General features: G+C 45.0%; 1 protein-coding gene across 1 annotated transcript; it reads left to right on the top strand.

Annotated features, from left to right (window-relative positions):
- Window positions 1–1,312: 1,312 nt before the first annotated feature.
- Window positions 1,313–2,188, top strand: OTUD6A (OTU deubiquitinase 6A). Its single transcript, XM_005896192.1, has one exon. It carries the CDS (start codon window positions 1,313–1,315, stop codon window positions 2,186–2,188), a length of 876 nt encoding a protein of 291 aa, XP_005896254.1.
- Window positions 2,189–21,123: the final 18,935 nt, after the last annotated feature.

Raw genomic sequence — 21,123 nt, 5'->3', positions numbered from 1 at the left:
CCAGCCTTGCAGGCAGACGCTTTAACCTCTGAGCCACCAGGGAAGCCCTAAATAGGAAGTGGATAGATGAAAGTGAAGTTGCTCAGTCGTGTCCGACTCTGCGACCCCATGGACTGTAGCCTATCAGGCTCCTCCGTCCATGGGATTTTCCAGGCAAGAGTGCTGGAGTGGATTGCCATTTCCTTCTCCAGGGGATCTTCCCGACCCAGGAATCGAACCTGGGTCTCCCGCATTGCGGGCAGATGCTTTAGCATCACAACCACTCCAGCACTCTTGCCTGGAAAATCCCAAGGACGGAGGAGCCTGATAGGCTACAGTCCATGGGGTCGCAAAGAGACGGACACGACTGAGCGACTTCACTTTCATCTATCCACTTCCTATTTAGGGCTTCCCTGGTGATTCAGAGGTTAAAGCGTCTGCCTGCAATGCTGGAGACCTGGGTTCGATCCCTGGGTCAGGAAGATCCCTCTGGAGAAGGAAATGGCAACCCACTCCAGTATTCTTGCCTGGAGAACCCCATGGACAGAGAAGCCTGGTGGGCTACAGTCCACGGGGTCACAAAGAGTTGGACACGACTGAGCAACTTCACTTCACTTTTTTCTGTTGGCACAAGCGGAAGTCTGCTTAACTGTAGTGAATGAGTGAATGAGAGTGGCTGTTGGTTTCTCACACTGAGATGGGACAGGGTGGATTTGAGGCATAAACTGAAAGGACTCTGTGTTCCCAGGACCATAAGGAAATGTCTTTGTTCTGACACACAAAATTAAGTGTTCATCAGTCAAGGGAACGAAAGAACTGGAGAGAGACAAGTTGCCTCCAGAACACTAGGAGCAATGGGAAGTCCAGTGTCAGAGGACACTCAGCTAACAGTATTTGTCATGTGATTCTCAAGCATGACCAATGTCTGCCTTGTGTTCAGGCTAGGACGTGAAGTAGGCAGTTAAGAGTCTGTGAAAACTCTCCACAAGCTCATAGTCACACATAACAGTACAAAGGCTGGACTTTAAAGCGGGAATTAGAACCCAGCTCAAAACGGAAGCCGCTGTTGCTACGGGGTCTATGGAGGCATATGAAGGGTCTCCCAACAGCCAATCATAGCACCAGACGTGTTCAGGTGGCGTAACCATGGAGAGACGTTGGCCAATGGCAGAGAGGACCGTGAATAGGCTGAGAGCAGCCAGCTCTCGAGGACAGCAGAGTGCAGTGGCCAGAGGAGGTTGAAGAACTCTAGCTAGGTTGGCGGTTGGACTGTTGATGTAAACGGTAGTAGTACTTAAGCTGCCACCAAACTTCTCGCCTGCCATTAAAGATCATGGAAGATTCACGGAGTGAACAACAGCGGATGTTACGACGCCACTACCGTGAGAAGAAAGAGCTACAGGCCCGCATTCAGTTCATGAAGAGTTCGGTCCCCAAGACCGACAAGAAGAAAAGAAAGCAGTTGAATCTCGACGTGGCCCGCCTTGAGGCCGAGATGGAGCAGAAGCACCAGCAGGAGCTGGAGAAGTTCCAAGAGAGTTTCCCTAATATCAGCATCATTGATTCTGTCACTGAAGATCTAGCCAAGATGGATCTCGAGAACCAGCCTCCGGGCTTCTCCAGGGCACAGAGAAAGCGCGAAAGAAGGGCAGCCCTCGAGAGAGCACGCCAGGAGAGGATTGCGGAGGTTGACATGGAGTATCTGGCCAGCTTCCGCCAAGATGAGGAAGAGAAGCTCAGCGCCATCCTGGAGGCCAAGCATCTAGACATGAAGGATATGCCAACTGATAGCCACTGCATGTATCGTGCCATCCAAGACCAGCTGGTGTTCTCCGTGACCGTGGAGAGCCTGCGGAGCCGCACCGCCGAATACATGCGGAAGCACATCGATGATTTCTTGCCTTTCTTCAGCCACCTCGCACCCGGTGACGCCCACAGCCGCGACTACTTCTTGAGCTACTGCGACGACATCGTGGGCAGTGCATCGTGGGGAAGCCAGCTGGAGCTGAGGGCCCTGTCACACGTCCTGCAGACCCCCATCGAGGTGATCCAGGCCGACTCGCCAGCCATCGTCGTTGGAGAGGAGTACACCAAGAAGCCGCTAATCCTGGTCTACGTGCGCTACACCTGCAACTTCGGGGCGCACTACAACTCCGTGAAGCCGCAGGAGGCCGGCGCCGCTGGGGGCGCAGCCCCTCGTCTCTTCTAGGCCCGCCTTTGCCATCGCTGTGGCCGTTGCCACCAGAGCCAAAGCCGCGGCTACCGCGTCTCCTCAGTAGGCTCTGTTTTCTTTTTTCCTTCGGTTTTCTTTTTCTTTTTTTTTTTCCTTCATTTTACTCAGAGCTCACCCCCTCTCTCTCTGCCCTCCACCCCCTACCTACCCACCTCGCTCTTCTATCCCCTACCAAGAGATCTGTATAGTCCTCTCTAAGGGGAGTGAGTTTGCCAAGTTTTCACCACTTCTGGCCCTGAAGGGTCTCTCTCCCCACACTCCACCGTGAGAATTGGTCTTGTTGCAAATAACTTTAAGGTTCAAAAAATGGCAACTTGGTTTGATGCTTTCTTCACCTGGGTGGGGGGGAATCAGTTTAGCTCAGAATCTTCCCGTTGTCCTGTGAATGTATTAATTACTTAAAGGAGCTGATGTGATCAAAATGATTTGTTTTGAGAATAACTTTTGCTTAGTTCTTTGGGGAAAAATGTACTGTGGGCTGTTGGAGGGGGTTGATTTTCCCTTTATCTGGGCTACTCAGGAGATGTCTCAAGTTACAAACAAGACCTCCTCTAGTATTTTGTTTTGTTTTTTCATAAAACCTTGTGTGGTTGCAAATTAATTGTAGTTTAGATGTTTGCTGAATTCTAAATAATAGCATTTGTTAAATTTAGAAGTTAAATGTAAGCATTAAATATAGAAATAGATTTACCTAAACTGATAAGCTCTCTAAGATGTGAAAGATCTCAATTTAATTTCCTTTATTAATGACAGGAAAGGATGTGACTTTATTCAAGTAGTTGATCCATTTTATTATATCTGCAATTGGTGTGAAGTAAAAACAGACAAACTGATAGGTAGCTTAACTTACTGTGAGGGGTGAGATCTGAACTAGTAAGTTTCCTTTATTCTCAGACATAAGAGGGTATAACTGTATTCAAGTAGTTGGTCTACTTTGTTCTATCTACAACCGATATGAAGTGTGAAAATCTGAACTTAGTAATTTTCCTTAATTCTTAGAGATAACAAGTATTTTAAAAGATTTTAAAAATATTAAAGTAGTTGATTATTGTTAAATCTGCAATTGGTATGAAGCAAAAAAAAGTGAGCAATATACTTTTGTTGATATTTGAGACATGTTGTTATCTTGAATTTGCCAAAAAATAGTTGAAGTGAAAAAAAATAACCTTTACATCCTGTATTTCAGTGAGATTACTTACATTCATTTAAGAATTGTTTGTACACATCAGATTTCTAAAATAAAATATATAACATCAGAAAATGTATGCTATGTGTTTAAAGAATAAAAGCAGTTTAAAAATACCTAGTTCTCTATTTTTGTATAGCTGGCTTAGTTCATATAGAGCTTGTATCCCAGAATCTACTTCAGCAAAGGAAGCCTGGAGGGTTAGGGAGTAGGAGTGAAAGGGGAGGACACAGTAAAAGGTGAGGCTTTTCCTCCCAAAGGGGAGGAGGTATGGGCCTGCAGTCTTGGTGGTAGCATGGAGTGGAATGCCTTCCAGGGAAGGATTTAGGGAGTAGCAAGATAGTTGAAGCTATCCTGAGTTGATGTTTCACTCAGTGAAAACATGAAATGGCTTCAGTTAAGGGTGTTCTCATTGCTATGCATGAAAAAGTACTCCCACTTTCCAAAACTTGCCAGTCCAGGGCTAGTTGCAAGAGTGAAAGTACCACTGCTTTTTTTTTCTAAGGGTCAGGGGTCATGTTCTCAAAATACAAATATGGAATCTTGCCAGATTGCTCACTGTAAATGTAAATGTGTGCATCAGTTACATTTTCATATAGACAGCTGGCTGAGAAGAGGAAGTCCCCGAGAAAACTGAGTATTTGGATGCATTGTGAGAGGAGAGCCTTTTATAGGGGTGAGAATGCTGGCTGGGGAGAGAAGAATAGGCCAGGAAGGGAGGCATAATCTGTAGAAGGAGGCCTGGCTGGGAAGGAGGGTGAAAACTGGGGAAGGGGTCAGTCTAGGAGGATGAATGGGACATGGCAGGGGAAAGGGGAACAGGCAGAAGAAGGGGAGATGGCTAGTTAAGGGAACCTGGCACAGGGTGAAGAGGGAGGCCAGGCTAGGAAGGGGATAATGGGGTGGGGCTGGTTAGGAAAGGAGACGTGGCTGATCAAGGGAAAGAGGCCTAGTTGAGTTAGGGGGCAAAGGATAAGAAAGGAATACTTGACTGATAAAGGGGGGAAAGACTGGGAACTGGCACCTGACCAGGGAACATATGGCTAGGAAAGTAGGTTTAAGCTGGGGAAGAGAGAGAGGCTGGGGAAAGAGGCCTGTCTTAGATAAAGGATCACAGACTTGATAGGATGGCACAAGCTGAGGATGGGAGTCTAGCCGGGATGGGGGGATTAGGAGGTGAAAATATCCTGGCAGGGAAAGGTGGCCTGCCTGGGGAGGGTTTCTGGCAAGGGAGTGGTGCCTGGGAGGGAGAGGACATCTGCCTAGGGAATGAGAGGGTGGTGAGAGGCTAGAATGCTGAGATCGACACAGGCTGGGCATGCAATAATAGGCGGGTTGATGGACCTGGCTGGGAGAGGGGGCTTAGCAGGTGGGGAGAGCCTGCTAGGCAGGGATTCTGCTTGGGAACAAGGGTGTGTATCCTGACAGGTCCTGGCTGAGGGAGGGCACATGGTTGAGGAAAAGGATCTAGCTGAGGGTGCGGGGCACAGGCTAGGGATGGGGGGAAGGTCTGGCTGAGAAGAGGGAATAAGCTAGGGAAGGGGTTTGGCTGAGGAAGGGGTACAACAGTTGAGGAAGAAGGCCTTCCTGGGAAGGAGGCCAGCCTGGGAAAATAAGCTTCAATTTGGAGAGAGGCTGTAGGTTCTGGTGTGAAGAGAGCCTGGCTGCGGGGATGGATCCAGATGGGAAAGAGTTGCCAGCTGGGGGTATGTGTGGGTTAAGGGTTCCTGGCAGGGAAAGGTCACTTGTTTGGGGAGGGACCTCACTGGTGATGTAGAGCTGAGAGAGGGGGATGCCTGCCTGGGGAAGGAGGCACTGGCTATGAAAGGCCAGTGAAGGGGAACTCCTTAGAAAAGTGGTCCAGCTGAAAAGGGAAAAGACGGGCACAGGCACCTGGCTGTCGGAAGGAGGCCCCTTCTGGGGTAGGGGTCCCATGAGGGCAAGGGAACAAAGATTTGAAAAGGGGCCTTGCCTGGGGAAGGGTAGCTTGGCTAAGGAGGCTGTCAACAGGGTCGCAGATTTGGGGAGGAGCCTGGCTGGGTGAGGGTCCTGTGAGCAGACGGGTCCTACGTGGGGAAGAAGATGGACTGGATTGGGGCCTGTCTGGGGAGGGGAGGCTGGGGCCATAGGATGATACAGAGGCCGGGCTGCAGCACAGGGTGGGAAAATTTCCAGGTAAGTGGTTAGAGGCTGGAGAGTTGGGCACAGGATAATAAGATGGCTGGTTTAGAAAGGGGCAAATCCAAAGAAGGAGGCATAGGCTGAAGAAGAGGGTCTGGCTGAGAAAAGGGTCCTGGCTAGGTAAGGGGACATAGACTGGGAAAGGAAAACCAAGTTGGGTCAGGGAGCCTGGGTACAGGCTCGGAGAAGGGAGCAGTAACACTCTGGGACAAGGGCCTGGGTAGGGTTGCTGCAAAAGGGGGATACTGGCTGGGAACATGACTCGGCTGGGGAGAAGATCTAGGTGGGTATAGAGGAAGCCTGCCTAGTTGGAGAAGGAAACCAGGCTGGAGAGCTAGACTTGGCCAGGGAAGCAGGCATAGGTAGCTAGGGTGGAAGGCATAAATAGATAAAGAGAGCCTGGATGAGGAGGGTCTGGCTGATTTTGAAGTACAGGCAGGTTATGGGCTTCTAATAGGGGATGGGTTATGTACTGGAGCAGGCTGCATAATGTGGGGAAATGGGACTACCTGGAGGGGGCAGTGGGGCTGGCTCCAAGGATACGTAGACTGAGGAGCAACATTTGGGAAATGAGAAAGGAGGAATAGGCTGGTGACAAGGACTAGGGGCCTGGTTGATAGAGGGTATAATTGGTATAAGATGAAAAAGGGATTCCTGGCTTTTGAAGTAGGAAGGCCTAGGGCGTGGCACCTGGCTAGGGAAGATATCTGCACATAAAGTAAGGAGGGGCTGGGTAGAAATCGGGGAGGAAGGGTGCACTGGCCGAGGAAGGGGGCATGGGTGGAGAAGAGGCCCTGAGTGGAAAAGAGGGCTTAGGTTGGTGCAGACGGCACTGTCTGGATAATGTGGACCTTGCTGGGAGTGGTGGAGGAGGGGCTGGTGCTGCCCAAGGAATTCTTTGGCAGAAGGCACCAAACAAATCAGCAGAGTCCCATTTTACAGGCTTGTCCTTAAAAAAAGAGAAATAACTATTTCTGTCTTGGGAACCCTTAAGATCTTACTGGGTCTGTCCCAGCATCCTCCACTGGATTTGCCTTCTTCTGGAAGTACAGGGAAGAGTAAACCCAGGCCAGATCCCACCTAGGCCCAGAGCACAAAAAACAAGGGGCCTTCACTGAGGGATCTGGCAGGACAGAGGGACTTGCAGTCTGTCCCATTTTGTAACAGTGACCACAGTCACTAAGGACAGCGATTGTTCTGGGCAATTTTGTGTGCAAAAGCCATGGGGTGCTGTTCCCAAAGGAATCCAATTCCAGAAGCAACTTCATTAATTTGCTTACTCTTCTTCATTCACTCATTATCATGTCTTTTTGCCTTAGGAGCCAAAGACAAGGACATCTAACTGGATTTGAAGCCCAGTCCCTGGTGGCTCAAACGGTAAAGCATCTGCCCGCAATGAGGGAGACCCGGGTTCGATTCTTGGGTCGGGAAGATCCCCTGGAGAAGGAGATGGAAATCCACTCCAGCACTCTTGCCTGGAAAATCTCATGGACGGAGGAGCCTGATAGGCTGCAGTCCACAGGGTCGCAAAGAGTCGGACACAACTGAGCGACTTCACTTTCATCTATCCACTTCTTGTTTTTGTGACTTGGATAAGTCATTGAATCTTTCTGGGCTTCAGTTTCCTCATCAGTGGCGTGGGACTGTTAATACTTGTCTTAGAGGTATCTCTTGGGATGGTAGGTACATTAAATGAAAATACACATAAAATGTACAATAAATGTTGGTATCATTACCTAGGGGCCTAAGACTATGACACTATCAGGTATGGCAGCAGCCACTCCTTCATTTTGTCTGCAGTAACTTTTGGAGCCACTTAGCTTCTTTCCACGGGTCCCACAGTGGGAGCCAGAGCTCCTTGGTCTACAGTGTAAAAGCAAAAGCCACTGGAGTTTACCAAAGTGCCCTCTTGGGGACAGGGTGGCCCATGTACAAGGACTCTTCAGGTAAGTCAGTATCTTCCTTCCAGGCTTTTTCTACACAAACACATAGACACACATATTGTAAAAAATCAAACTCGTATCATTCTATTCAAACTACTTTTTTCTTTTACCTAACAATACAATATAAGCATACAATATAAACTTTGTCCTTAGTCTTCAATACAATGATTTTAATGCCTGCATTCTAGCCTGTGAATGTGCCATGATTTATTTATTCTATTCTATTGTTGGACATTTAGATTGCTTTCAATTTCTCACTGCTATAAATATGCCATTGTAATATCCTTGTAGCTGAGTCCTTGTCTATATTTCTGATTATTTCCTTTTGATAAGATTTCTAGAAGTGATCTAGATCAAAAGGAGAGGCTTTTAATGCATACTGGTAAATTGCCCTCCAGAAGAGTGCACCAATTTACACTCCCAGGGAATGAGAGTGTTATTTTTCCATATAGTTGTGAACACTGAAAATTATCATCTTTGCTACTTTGTTAGGTGAAAAATGTTGTATTAGTTCACCCTTTGTTGATTACTACTAAGATGGAATATTCCTCTAAGTATTTATTAGCATGTATATTTCATTCCTGACCTTTGCTTAATTTTCTATGGGTAAGTTTGTATTCTTCTTAGGGATTTTTAATAGGTCTTTCCACTTGTCATTCAGATTTTTAAAAAATAATTTTTCCCATATATTATTAACCTTTCAGTTTTCCATATGCTAAAGTTTAAAATTGTAGTGGAGTCTATCTACTGATCTTTTTCTTCATGGTTTCTGTCTTGTTATCATGCTTAGAAAGGGCTTCTCCATCCCTAGATTGAATCAACATTTGTATACACTTTCTTTCAAGTTATTTATGCTTTCTGTTTATATTTAATACTAGCATATCCACCTGGAAATTATTTGGGTGTAAGATAAAGACATACATTGATTTTCTCCAATTATGGTAATTAAGCAGTTAGCCCAATGCCCCTTATTGAATAATCCACCATTTCACCACTGATTTGAAGTGCCACCTTCCACATATATTCCATTCTTAATGAGAGGGTAGATTGCTTTTCAGTCAGTCACACAGAATAGCTGCATTCCAGTGACCTCCATTTGAAACTGCCAGCTGTCCATTCATCCATTCACTTCATATTTATCGAGGAGAATGATGATAAACAATAGAGGTAGAGAGATAAAAAGTCTAGTCCTAGTGCTCACCATCCAGTAGAGGTGGCAGATAGGAAAACATAAATAAACAGAAAGTAGCATGATCAGTGCTGTGATGCAAGGAAGCACAAACGAAGGACACTTCATCAGACCTGGGGGTGGCAGGGAGGCTTAGGAGCAGCTCACAGGGAACACAGCCAGACCAGAGGCAGGAGTGAAAGAACAGGGTGTCTCGTGTTCATTGGAGCCGGGGGATAGAGGTGAAAGGTAAGGGACCTGTGGGAAAGAGGCTGCAGGGAAAAGCTAGCATGGTCTCACAGCTTTAGTTTTACCCATCAGTTTTACCCATAATATTACAAATTAAGTAAATACAAATGAAATTAGATACCATTTTTCATCAGCCAGATTAGCAAAGAAGTCAAGTTTGATAATATTCTGTGTTCATGGGAGAATGCAGAAATAAGCATTCTCAAACATTGTTGATGATATGTAAACAGGAGGACAATTTGGCAATAGATACCAAGTTTAAGGTGTGAAAAACCACTACTATATATATATAAGTATATTTCATAGATATAAATATACTGTTTCCCTTGTACATGACTACAGAATATATTTTAAATGATAAGATTGGTTGCTTTTGAGGAAGGGAACCAAGTTGCTAGGGAAAAGGATGGGAGAGGGCTTTGCACTGTGTAATCTCTTAAACAGCTGAACTGTTTTGAACTATATGAATTCATAAATAAATCTAAATAAAATGCATGTAGCTTTTGACCTAGCAGTCTATATCCAGGGATCTATACTACAGATGTACATATTATACAACAGTATATTTCAAAGTTATTCATTACAGTGTTGTTTGTCAAAGCAAAAACCTAGATATAGCCTAAATATCCTCAGTAAGGACTAGCTGAGTAAATTTTGGATCATCCATATGAATTGTTTCCTCTAGGGAGAGGGAAAGAAATGGGTGAGTAGAAGGAGAAATGTGTTGCACTGTTAAACTATATACTTCGATATAGTTTAATTTTTTTTCTGTAAAGCTATACATCTCCTCATTCTCTCTCACACTAGCCCCTGGCAACCAACATTCTACTTTCTGTCTCTCAAATTAACTACTCTATGTACCTTATATAAGTGGAATCATACAGTATTTGTCCTTTTGTGACTGGCTTACTTCACATAGCATAATGTCTTCAAGATTCATGGACATTGTAACAGGTGTCAGGATTTCCTTTTTAAAGCTAATATTCCATTGTGGTATATACCACATTTTGTTTATAATGATATCACTGAATTTTTAAGTAGAAACTTTTAGCTATGTATCAACTAAAAAATAGAAAAAATGATTTCAAAACACTATTTCCTTTCTTCCTCTTCCTCTGGGGTAATTTTAATAGCATAGAAATTATCTGTTTCTTGAAAGTTTGAAATAGTCCATTCACTTGTGAAACTAGGCCTGGACCTTTTTATGAATGAGACTCTTTGGCAGTCAGGTACAGTCCTTGGAAGAAAAGCTATGTGATGAAAAAATAATCATAATTAATCTAAAACAGATAGGGACAAAAACTAGACAACAAAAATCAGGAGGTAAAGAATAAGTGTGAAATTTTTCTTATCTCTCAGAGGGTAAATCAGAGATACCACTTCACTTTTGAAATTGAAAAATTGAGAATTAGAGGCTTAAGCATGGTGCTTACCATCACAAAAATAACTAGTAGAAACTAAAGGCAAATTGCTTATGCTACCATTTAGAAGATTAAAAAAAAAGAAGCAAAGAGAAAACTTAGCCCTTGGAGCAACAGATAGAAAACAAAGGAAACAGAAATAAACAGTGGACTGCCTTTTGTCATCGGGTAGGGGAGGGTGTGGGAGGAGCCAGGTAGCTTGTGCCTTTTTTTCCTGGTGTCTTTGTTTTTGTACTTTGGTTTAAACTATTTTGCCTATGGAGATACCAAGGTTGTGCTGTGCGACTGTGGCCTGTTCCTAGTTTGAAAAAGAAGACATTTTCTTATCTCATTTTGATTCTTTTTTCAGTGGTATCTCCTAGGGAGATTATGCAAATGCACATTTACTCAACCATCAAGTCCCAACTTCACTTTGAATAGGAAAAATGTGCCCCCTAAATATGTTTGTGTGTGTGTGTTCGTCACTCAGTTGTGTTCAACTCTTTGCAACAAGGTCTCCTGCATTGCAGGCAGATTCTTTACCACCTGAGCCACCAGGGAAGCCCAAAATATGTTTATTGCTCCTGAATTAATCTTGCCAAAAACTGTTAACCACAGACCTAGATGATCTCTATAGGCCCTTTCAGTTCCCTCTGTGTCTGTTTTGGTCACCCTCATCTCTCTCTCTCTCTCTGTCTCTCACACACACACACACACACACGCACACACACAAATTTAGGACCTGTCTCTGAACACTGTATATGACTCCTGCAACACCACATGGCAGAACCAATAGGAAAGCAGTTTTGGTTTGGCATAAAAAAGGTTTTAATCATCAGAGCTAGTCCAAGATATGAAGAATCATCTCACGGTGGTGAGTTCTCCGTTATTGGAGGTATGTGAGCCCAGGCTGGATAACCATCACCTCACAGAGGTTTTCAGGCCATTCAAGCATCTAATGGGAATTTAGAAGCTTTCCACTTTACCTGAGCAATTTGAAAATGAAATAGGTTTCTAGAATCTTTCCTCAGAGAAGGCAATGTCACCCTACTCTAGTACTCTTGCCTGGAAAATCCCATGGATGGAGGAGCCTGGTGGGCTGCAGTCCATGGGGTCACCAAGAGTCCGACACGACTGAGCGACTTCACTTTCACTTTTCACTTTCATGCATTGGAGAAGGAAGTGGCAACCCACTCCAGTTCTTGCCTGGAGAATCCCAGGGACAGGGAGCCTGGTGGGCTGCTGTCTATGGGGTCTCATAGAGTTGGACACGACTGAAGCGACTTAGCAGCAGCAGCAGGGAGTGAGCCAGAAGAGAACCACAGAAGCCCCAGGGCATGGGGGAAGGCTGGGCTGGAAGCTGGGGGAGTGCTGAAGGAGGTTTGCAAGGCCTCTTTTACTCAATTGAGTCCTCTTTTTAGAACCACAGAAATGTTAATCCCTTCTCCAGGCCCTGATCAGTCTTGAGTTTGGGAAGACACCACAGTATTGGGTAGCTGCATGAAGACCCTAAGGTAGAGACACTACAGCTGCAATATTGACTCTAGCCCATGTTCCTAAGTGCAAAACTACAGATTCAGCGGGCTTCGAGAGTTGCCCAAGGGACCTGTTCTAATGAATAGCCTAGAAACACTGGAATACATTAAGTGTGTAAATAGTGCTTCTGAAATATTTGAGGGGCCTTGAAAACAGTTTAAGTATCCTAATCAGTTCAACCAAATACATTAAGTGTCTCTAATAGCAGGCACTGCTGGCTGCGTAGGGGCCCAGGAAGGCCAAGCGAGGAGCCCCAAAGTAATTAAGAGTGAGTTTGTGCTCTCCAAGGTGGCCTTACAGCCTCGGAGATGAGAACCATACAAATCCTAGTGACTGCCAACCCAAAGCCCACCCTTAAGTGCTGTAGTCCACCAAGAAGATGAGGAAATGAAATGGGAATGCTCGGGGCCAGCTTGCAGTGGGAAGAAGGAACCGGGAGCCTTGAAAGTTCAGCTCAGATTTAGGGGGAAAGCACTAAAGGGAAAGGCATCCCAGGTTGTGAGGATCCCAGTAGGCAAACACCAGAAGTGGCAGTGGACAAGACACGAAGTAAAGAAGGCTTGTTCACATCTCCAGCATCTGTTTCCCTCCATCCCCACAGAAGCCTTCAATTTCCTTTTGGGGGTGTTCGGTGAAAGTGGTTCACCCCCTAGGACCCTCCTCTTAAGGTCTGCCAATCAAAGCACTGATTCTCCCTGACCACAGTGATTGGCTCAATGTGAATCTATGGCTTGGGCCCGTCCAATCAGAGTGAAGCCCATTGTTTGATGGGCACATGCACTTTTGAACCTGTGAGAAACAAAATCTGGAGCCCCAGCCATCTTAGATCTGTTGAGTTGGGGGCTGGGGGACTGCAGTGACCAGGGCTGCTCAGGTGAAGCCACCGTGGTATATCACCAAATTGAATCAGCTCCTGCTGCTGCTAAGTCGCTTCAGTCGTGTCTGACTCTGTGCGACCCCATAGACGGCAGCCCACCAGGCTCCCCTGTCCCTGGGATTCTTCAGGCAAGAACACTGGAGTGGGTTGCCATTTCCTTCTCCAATGCGTGAAAGTGAAAAGTGAAAGGGAAGTTGCTCAGTCATGTCCGACTCTTCGCGACCCCATGGACTGCAGCCTACCAGGCTCCTCCGTCCATGGGATTTTCCAGGCAAGAGTACTGGAGTGGGGTGCCATTGCCTTCTCCAGAATCAGCTCCTAGAGGAGGCTAATAAGATTGGCCTTCCTGGAACCGGAGGCGAGTTCAAAGTTCTTGGAAAATCCCAATCAGAATTTTGGTTTAAAGAAAAGAGGAAGGAGATTGGTAGCAAAACAGTGTTTTTCCATGTCCTTGAAGCTGTTTTATCTGGATTTCTTGGCTACCTTGGAACCAAGGAGCTACGCAAGGTATTCTAACCCCTGGCAAGTGGCTTCTCAAAGGAGTAAGTGGGAACTCTGGGACCTGTGGCAGTCTAATGTGAATTAGTATTTGTCCATTCCCAGGAATGCAAGTATCACTGGGGGATCTTGGGAGTATCCAGTTTCTGATCCTTATCATGAGTTTCTGATCATGAGCTGCCTTCCTGTAGGGACCAGATGTAGTAACGAGCCACACCTGAGAAGAGAGAATACTTCTACCACTTGCTTCGTGCATCCATGCTCAGTCGCTTCAGTCGTGTCCAACTCTGTGCAACCCCATAGACGGCAGCCCACCAGGCTCCTCTGTCCATGTGACTCTCCAGGCAAGAATACTGGAATGGGTTGCCACGCCCTCCTCCAGGGGATCTTCCTGACCCAGGGATTGAACCCCTATCTCTTATGTCTCCTGCATTGGCAGGCAGTTTCTTTACCACTAGAGCCGCCTGGGAAGCTCCCCACTTGCTCCACCCTTCCTGAAAAAAATCTTTTGTACTGAGGAGTTACAATGTTACACTAGAGGCAGTGGAATCCATTAAAAGGTTGTTTTTCAGAAGGAATGAGACATCAGAGCTCTGCTTTGGGGATAAGGAATCTTAGGGAAAGAAAAGATTGCAAGAACAGAGATTGGAAACAAGAAGATGATTTGAGACGCTCTCTTTTAATCCATGACAGAGGACACTGACCTGGCCTGGGGCTGTGACAGCAGGGAGAGAACAGGGGACCAAAGTGATGGACACTGGGAGTAGAATTAACATTTATGTGGACGGTAAAGACAAAGGCGATGGCACCCCACTCCAGTACTCTTGCCTGGAAAATCCCATGGATGGAGGAGCCTGGTAGGCTGCAGTCCATGGGGTCGCTAAGAGTAGGACACGACTGAGCGACTTCACTTTGACTTTTCACTTTCATGCATTGGAGAAGGAAATGGCAACCACTCCAGTATTCTTGCCTAGAGAATCCCAGGGACGGGGGAGCCTGGTGGGCTGCCGTCTATGGGGTTGCACAGAGTCGGACACGACTGAAGCGACTTAGCAGCAGCAGCAGCAAAGACAAAGGAGGGAACAGAGTTGATTCCTTGGTTTCCGTCTGGAGTAACTCAGGAAATGGTCCACTGACATAGGCCCTTAAAAATTCCTCAACTGCCAATCAAGTAACATGTCCCCAGTTTTTCTTTTTGTACCTCTGAGCCAAATTGAAAGGAGTGTGTGAGTGAGCAGACTATCTTAGAAAGGATACATAAGAAACTCCCAGGAGATGAACTCAGCAGCTGGGAATAGGGTGGGAATGCATTGCTTAATCAAAATACAAGTATAGTTTAAAATTTTAAATATATAGTCAAAATTTTAAAAAGCAGTACAGGATTTCCCTGGTGATTCAGTGGTTAGTACTCCACACTTTTAGTGATTCGTGCTCTACTGCCAAGGGCCCCAGCTCAATCCCTTGTCAGGGAACTAAGATATCACAAACTGCATGGTCCAGTGCCCCCCCCCCCAATTACTAATACATAAATAAAAGCAGTAGCAAGGCGAGTGTGTGTCACCCAACAGTACTGTTACCAAGCTTGCAAGTTTTCAGTTGATAATAATAAGACAAGAACTTCAGCAGGACAATGCAGGGAGGGCTCTGCATCCTTCTTCCTATAGTTCTCTAGTAGATAATATTTGACCACAGTGCACAGCCTCTCTCTTTTTCCTATGCACATCCCACTGCTTTCAAGGAAAGCAATGAATTCTCAGAGATAATTGTCTGAATTCCCTATTTTAAAAGCAATATAATTTTTTCCTGAATTCGGACCCACAATGAATTTTGAGTTTTGCATCATTTGCAAAGCAAAATTTCTTTCTTCAGCTTCTACTCATACAGAGATCTGAGGTCCACTACAATGCCTTGTCTAAAAGCAGAACCACTAAACTGTGGTGACACAGAGAAATTGCAGCAGAAGCTTTGAAATTTAATAACTTTTTGTTTTGCTTTGTTGTTTGTTTGTTTTTTACTTTGAGCCACGTCAAATTTTTAGCCTTGATGTATTTCCCTCGCTGATCTTTGAAGACAGAAAGGAAGTCCCCAGAGGCTGAGGTTGGAAGGGTGATAGGTGGACAGGATGGCAGGGAGCACCTCTTAGAATTCTGTCAAAAAACAAAAATCACCTGAGTAAATCTGAAGATCAATTAGCTTTGTTCAACAATTCATAAATCAGGCAGCATCCCATCTAGCAAGTAGAGAGGAGCTCCAAAGAACTGTACAACATGGAAGGGTTTTAAAAGCAGAGGTCTATGTGGCAAATTATCTCAGTAGTACTGGCCAGGAAGTTCCAGACTGGCTGGTTAAAGTCACTTTCCTGGGATGGGCTAAAACTGCAATTTGATTAGGTGTTAAGTCTGGGTTTACTGGTACGGAACTCAGCTCAGGCAATTCCATTTGGAGCCTGTTGTTTCTCCCACAGTTCCACTTGTATAGAATAGGTATGGTAAGAATAGACACAAAACCCTAACAGAGGCTCGCTCCCAGTGGGATCACGGACTTTAACTTCTCCAGATTATTTACAGCATATATTACAGTTTCATTTTAAATTATATTGCAATAAGAACAAATCAGTGTAGAAATACTGTAAGAGACTCATTAAAACTATTTTGTAGTATTTTTTCTGCAAACAAAATACCTTTTTTCAGTTAAGAAAACAAATCATTTAAAATTGCAAATGCTTTCCTTTTTTAATGAAAAAACAATCAGCCATGATTTTTTTTCAGTGAATAAAAATTTCCCTAATAGGCTTGGTCTAATTGTTAACTTTTACAAATTTCAGTATTATAGTGTGCTAACTCTGTGCACAAAGCTAACATGATTAAAAGTTAAACTCTTTCTTAAAACACTGAAAATCATTATAATGAATAATTCAAATTAAAAATTCAGTGTTTTCCTAAAAGTAGCTTCATATTTTAAGTACTCAGAAAAATGAAGCTGCCAAGTAATTTGTAAAATGAGACTATATAAGTAAATAGGTAATTTATAAGAAAATTAATTGTTCTAAATTTTTAGGTATTATATTAAAACAAAAAATGTTTTAAAAATTCATTTGTACAATGGGAAAAGCGACTAAGAGAGTGGGTGGAAGCTTCTGAGTGTAATGATACTACTACTCCATTTCTTAATCTGAGCACTGATAATATAAGCATATTCATTTGAAAAAACTCATGGAGTTGTACCCTTATGAAATGGGCACTTTTCTGTATGTGTATTATTCTTCAGTAAATAATATTAAAAAGAGGGAAGTCAAACAGAATTGAAGGTCACAGAATTTCAGGATGAGGACTGAGACTAGATTGTTGGCTATTGTGAATAATCATAATAGCTACCATGTACATGGTTCATAATTATTATATTGAACACTTGCCAGGAATTACTTGAAGCACTTTGCATATGAAATGAAATACTAAATGAAATCCTTCCTTATCCTATGAAGTATGTGCTATTATAATCCTCGTTATATGTATTCACTATCATAATCATCATTTTACAGTTGAGAAAGCCAATGTACAGAGTGGGTTAAGTAACTTGTCCAAGGAGGTTATAAACTACTCTTGCTAGAAAGTGAAAAGTGAAAGTGTTAGTTGCTCAGTCATGTCCAACTCTTTGTGACCCTATGGACTGTAGCCTGCCAGGCTCCTCTGTCCATGGAATTCTCCAAGCAAGAATACTGGAGTAGGTTGCCATTCCCTTCTCCAGGGGATTTTCCTGACCCAGGGATTGAACCCAGATCTCCTGCATTGCAGGCAGATTCTTTACCATCTGAGCCACCAGGGAAGCCTCACTCTTTCTAGAATTTGATAGTAAATGAGAACAGTAATTCATGTAGAAAGCAGGAAGGTTTGTTTTTTGTTTTTCTGTTGGTCTAGGCAGAGCTGAGTGCATTTATGGTTTGAGGAGAGAAGCCAGAGAGGAGGGGAAAGAGAGCAAAGGTGCTTGATCCTCCCCAGAAGCCCAGGAGGGGATGGATCAAGAACCCATATTTGTACAGTTTTGCCCAGGGCAAGGCACCTTTTAAAATCTGAAGAAAGGAGAGGTCTACGCAGTGGAGAGCCGAGAGAGCCTAACATTAGGAGATGGTGAGAGCCTTTGCTGGCCAGAAGGAGTCCAGGAGTGGGTAAAGAGAGCTGGAGAAAACCTGCAGTGATGATTACTCAGTGTTCATAACAGTGAAAATTATGGCAATTGCTCATTTCTGGATCCCACCTCAGGCCTGCCGAATCAGACTCTCTGGAGGCGGAGCCCCAGTGCCTGTGTTTTTAATAAGCTCTGAAGGAGGTTCTGATAGCCCCTGAGTTTGAGAGACATATTGGCTTATAAAATCCACAGGCCTCAGAAAATGAAGCAAAGATGGGTTCACCGTGTATGATTCTGATAGAGGTGGTCTGTGGATACACTGCAAAATTTTTCCTCTACAGTGACCGTGGCTAGTATGTGGGCTTTGGAGCTGGATTCTAATTAGTACTATAGTCTATGGCCATACCACCCTGAACATGCCCGATCTTGTCTGCTGCTGCTGCTGCTGCTAAGTCGCTTCAGTCGTGTCCAACTCTGTGCGACCCCATAGACAGCAGCCCACCAGGCTCCCCCGTCCCTGGGATTCTCCAGGCAAGAATACTGGAGTGGGTTGCCATTTCCTTCTCCAATGCATGAAAGTGAAAAGGGAAAGTGAAGTCGCTCACTCATGTCCGACTCTTCGAGACCCCATGGACTTCAGCCTACCAGGCTCCTCCATCCATGGGATTTTCCAGGCAAGAGTACTGGAGTGGGGTGCCATTGCCTTCTCTGCGATCTTGTCTAAATAATACTATATATCTCTCATGCCACTTTTGGCAGAGTTAGTTAACCTCTCCATGCCTCAATTTAATCATCTGGAAAATGGAGCTAATAATAGTATTCACTTCAGAGGGTTGTTGTGAGGATTAAATAAGTTAATGTATGTAAAATGTCTGAAACATAATCAACACTTAACACTCAATAAATGATAGCTATTATTGTTGCTATTTTTATTATTCACCATAGTTGCAGGGCCCATGGCCACTGAAAGTATGATCTATGAAGAGCAGCTTAGGCAATGGAATGTTCAGGCAGATTCATGAAAATCACCCAGAGAATAAAAAAGACAGTCTTGTGATCAGAGAAGCACTCATGAGGAGAAAGGAGAAAGGTGGCAGAATGAGGGCTTTTCCCTGTCCTGGCTGGCCTTACAGGGGTTCCTGGCTGGCAAAGACAGTCACTGACCAGGTGTTCTGGAGTTCCACCCTACTGATTTAGTGAAGGAAGGCTCAGTGGGGGGAAAGGGAGTGGCAGAGAGATGAAAGTGCTGGTATTCCCTCTCCAGGGGGACAGGAACCAGTATGCATCAAGGACTAACTGCTTAAAACCTGCCTTGATTTTCCTCTGGTGGAAAGTACCAGGTTCTAAAATATTATCAAATGAAGAAAAGTCCTTTATTATTTATCTGACTAAAGGCCTGCCCTTAGATTCTAAGCCAAGCCTCTTGGACATACACTCGGACCCCTCCCTTCAGCCATGGGTTCAGGCTGCTGCTTAGCCTCTTGGTCTCTCTTTCTGCACCTTTGAACTTAATCCTGCTAGGTTTCCAGTTAAGGGGTGCCCAGACAGCTGGGGAGAGAGCTAGAATCCAGGTCCCATAAGAAGCAGTTGAAGGAGGAGCTGTTAGCTTGGAGAAGAGAAGACTGAAGACAGTGTGGAACCTGTATCTCTAAAGGGCTCTTACAGGACAGCAAAAGCAGGTGGGGTGGGAGTCCCGAGGGGCAGAGCTAGGGCTTATAAATGGATAGAAACAGTGGGAAAGCATATTTCAGCTCAACACAAGGAACTGGCTTTCTAACAGAATCGATCATCCATGAATCAAAATAGATACCTTGTGAGGTAATGAGCTCCCTGACACTGAAGTGCAAGCTGAAGTTGGATGATAGCTTGATAGAAGAGAACACTTCAATGTCTGCTTAACCTTTATAGCTAAAACACTTGTTCTGTGCTTTTGTTCAACAGCATGGTTTCATTCCATAACCATTGGTATACTTAACCTTGCTTTAATATCTGGTAACCAGGTCATATCTAAATATACTGCATGTGTGCATGCTAAGTCACTTCAGTCACGTCCAACTCTGTGCAATCTTGTGGACTGTAGCCTGCCAGCTCCTCTGTCCATGGGATTCTCCAGGCAAGAATACAGGAGTGGGTTGCTGTGCCCTCCTCCAGGAAATCTTCCTGATCCAGGGATTGAACCTGTGTCTCCTATGGCTCCTGCATTGCAGGTGGATTCTTTACCACTGAGCCACCAGGGAAGCCCATCTAAATATACTAGAGAATACCTATTGGGGAGCATTCTGAGTTTCTCACAGGCCTCGTGTGGGTCTACGTGTGTCTCTCCTTTCTATCTACCATCACCTCTCCCCTCCCAGACTACCTACAAAGTCTGCTACACTGCTCTAGTTCCCAGCTTGTTGGCTGGCCAACAACAGACTCATTGGCTGTTTAGGATCTAAGGTATAAAGTCAGTGATGGAAGGTGAAAAAACTGGAAACGTGGCAAGTAATCCAGAGGCCCAAGAACTCTGGCCAAGTTCCCGTGGCTGTTGTCCGTGGTCTACGGAACAAGTGTTTCTCAAAGTTTAGTGTGCATAGAATCACCTGGGATCTTGTTAAAATGCAGATTCTTGTTCAGAAGCCTGAGATCCTGCATTTCTAACAAGCTTCCAGGTGCTAATGATTAGCCCAGTCCATGAATCTAAATCATTATACAAATAGGAGGGTTGTTGCTGTGGTTATATTTACCAGTGTGATTATCATTCATTGTTTCGTGCCAGAGTTGTAGTAAGGGTTGCAAACTCAAATGCCCATCAACATTAATAAAAGTGGGTGAGAGAAGGCAGATGTACAACAATGAATTCTAAACTATTTGGATTGAGACCCAGCATAGCACCAAATAGAGGGCGTCCCCGGTGGCTCAGCTATAAAGAATCCACCTGCAGTGCAGGAGCCGCAGGAGATGTGGGTTTGATCCCTGGGTCAGGAAGGTCCCCTGGAGAAGGGCATGGCAACCCACTCCAGCATTCTTGCCTGGAGAATCCCATGGACAGAGGAGCCTAGCAGGCTACAGTCCACAGGGTCACAAAGAGTCAGACACGACTGAAGCGACTGAGCGTGTATGCACATAGCACCAAATACAGAGGGTAGACACCTGGCAGCCACCAGCCCAGGAGCTGTGTGAGTCTACATCCACTCTGCATGCGTGTGTAATTCTTTGTGAGAAGCCTCTAATCTTGATGTCAGTTTGGTGGAGGTCCCAGGGGTTCTGAGGGGGAACAAAAAGCTAAATCAGTTACTCTTCAGGTGCCTCCAGACCCCCTGGGCCTAGAGCACCTCTCTCTTTTGCAGAAGTAAAGCCCTCCTTGGTTCTTTGCTCAGATTTCTTGCTTCGAAACAAAGGGTTCATTTTTCTTCATTCAAAACAATTAGCACTGGGTGTGTCTCTTTCAAGCCCTATGCCCTCCTACATGCACATTAAACAAAAGGTTTGCTGTGGGCATTTTTGGCCAGTAGACTACAGCACAGGGCCCAGTTCAGAGGGGTAAGAGGTGAACTGGGCAAAGGCCTGACGGCAGAGTCCCAGCTCAGCGCTCTGTCCCTAGGTTTGGGGAGAGAAATTCCTTGGAAGAGGAAATGATTTCTCAAGCTGTCACTCAAGCCAGATCAAATGATCCCTGCAAATATTTGCCTTTGCTCTGAATCTCCCAGATGGAGGAGATCTTACAAAGTGCCATTTCACCCAACTCACCATGGCTGTCTCCCACTCAGCA

Source organism: Bos mutus, chromosome X (assembly GCF_027580195.1).
Source record: "Bos mutus isolate GX-2022 chromosome X, NWIPB_WYAK_1.1, whole genome shotgun sequence".
In the NCBI taxonomy this organism is placed as follows: Eukaryota; Metazoa; Chordata; class Mammalia; order Artiodactyla; family Bovidae; genus Bos; species Bos mutus.
The sequence above is the reverse complement of the archived record's forward strand: the minus strand, read 5'-3'. Positions and strand labels throughout refer to the sequence as shown.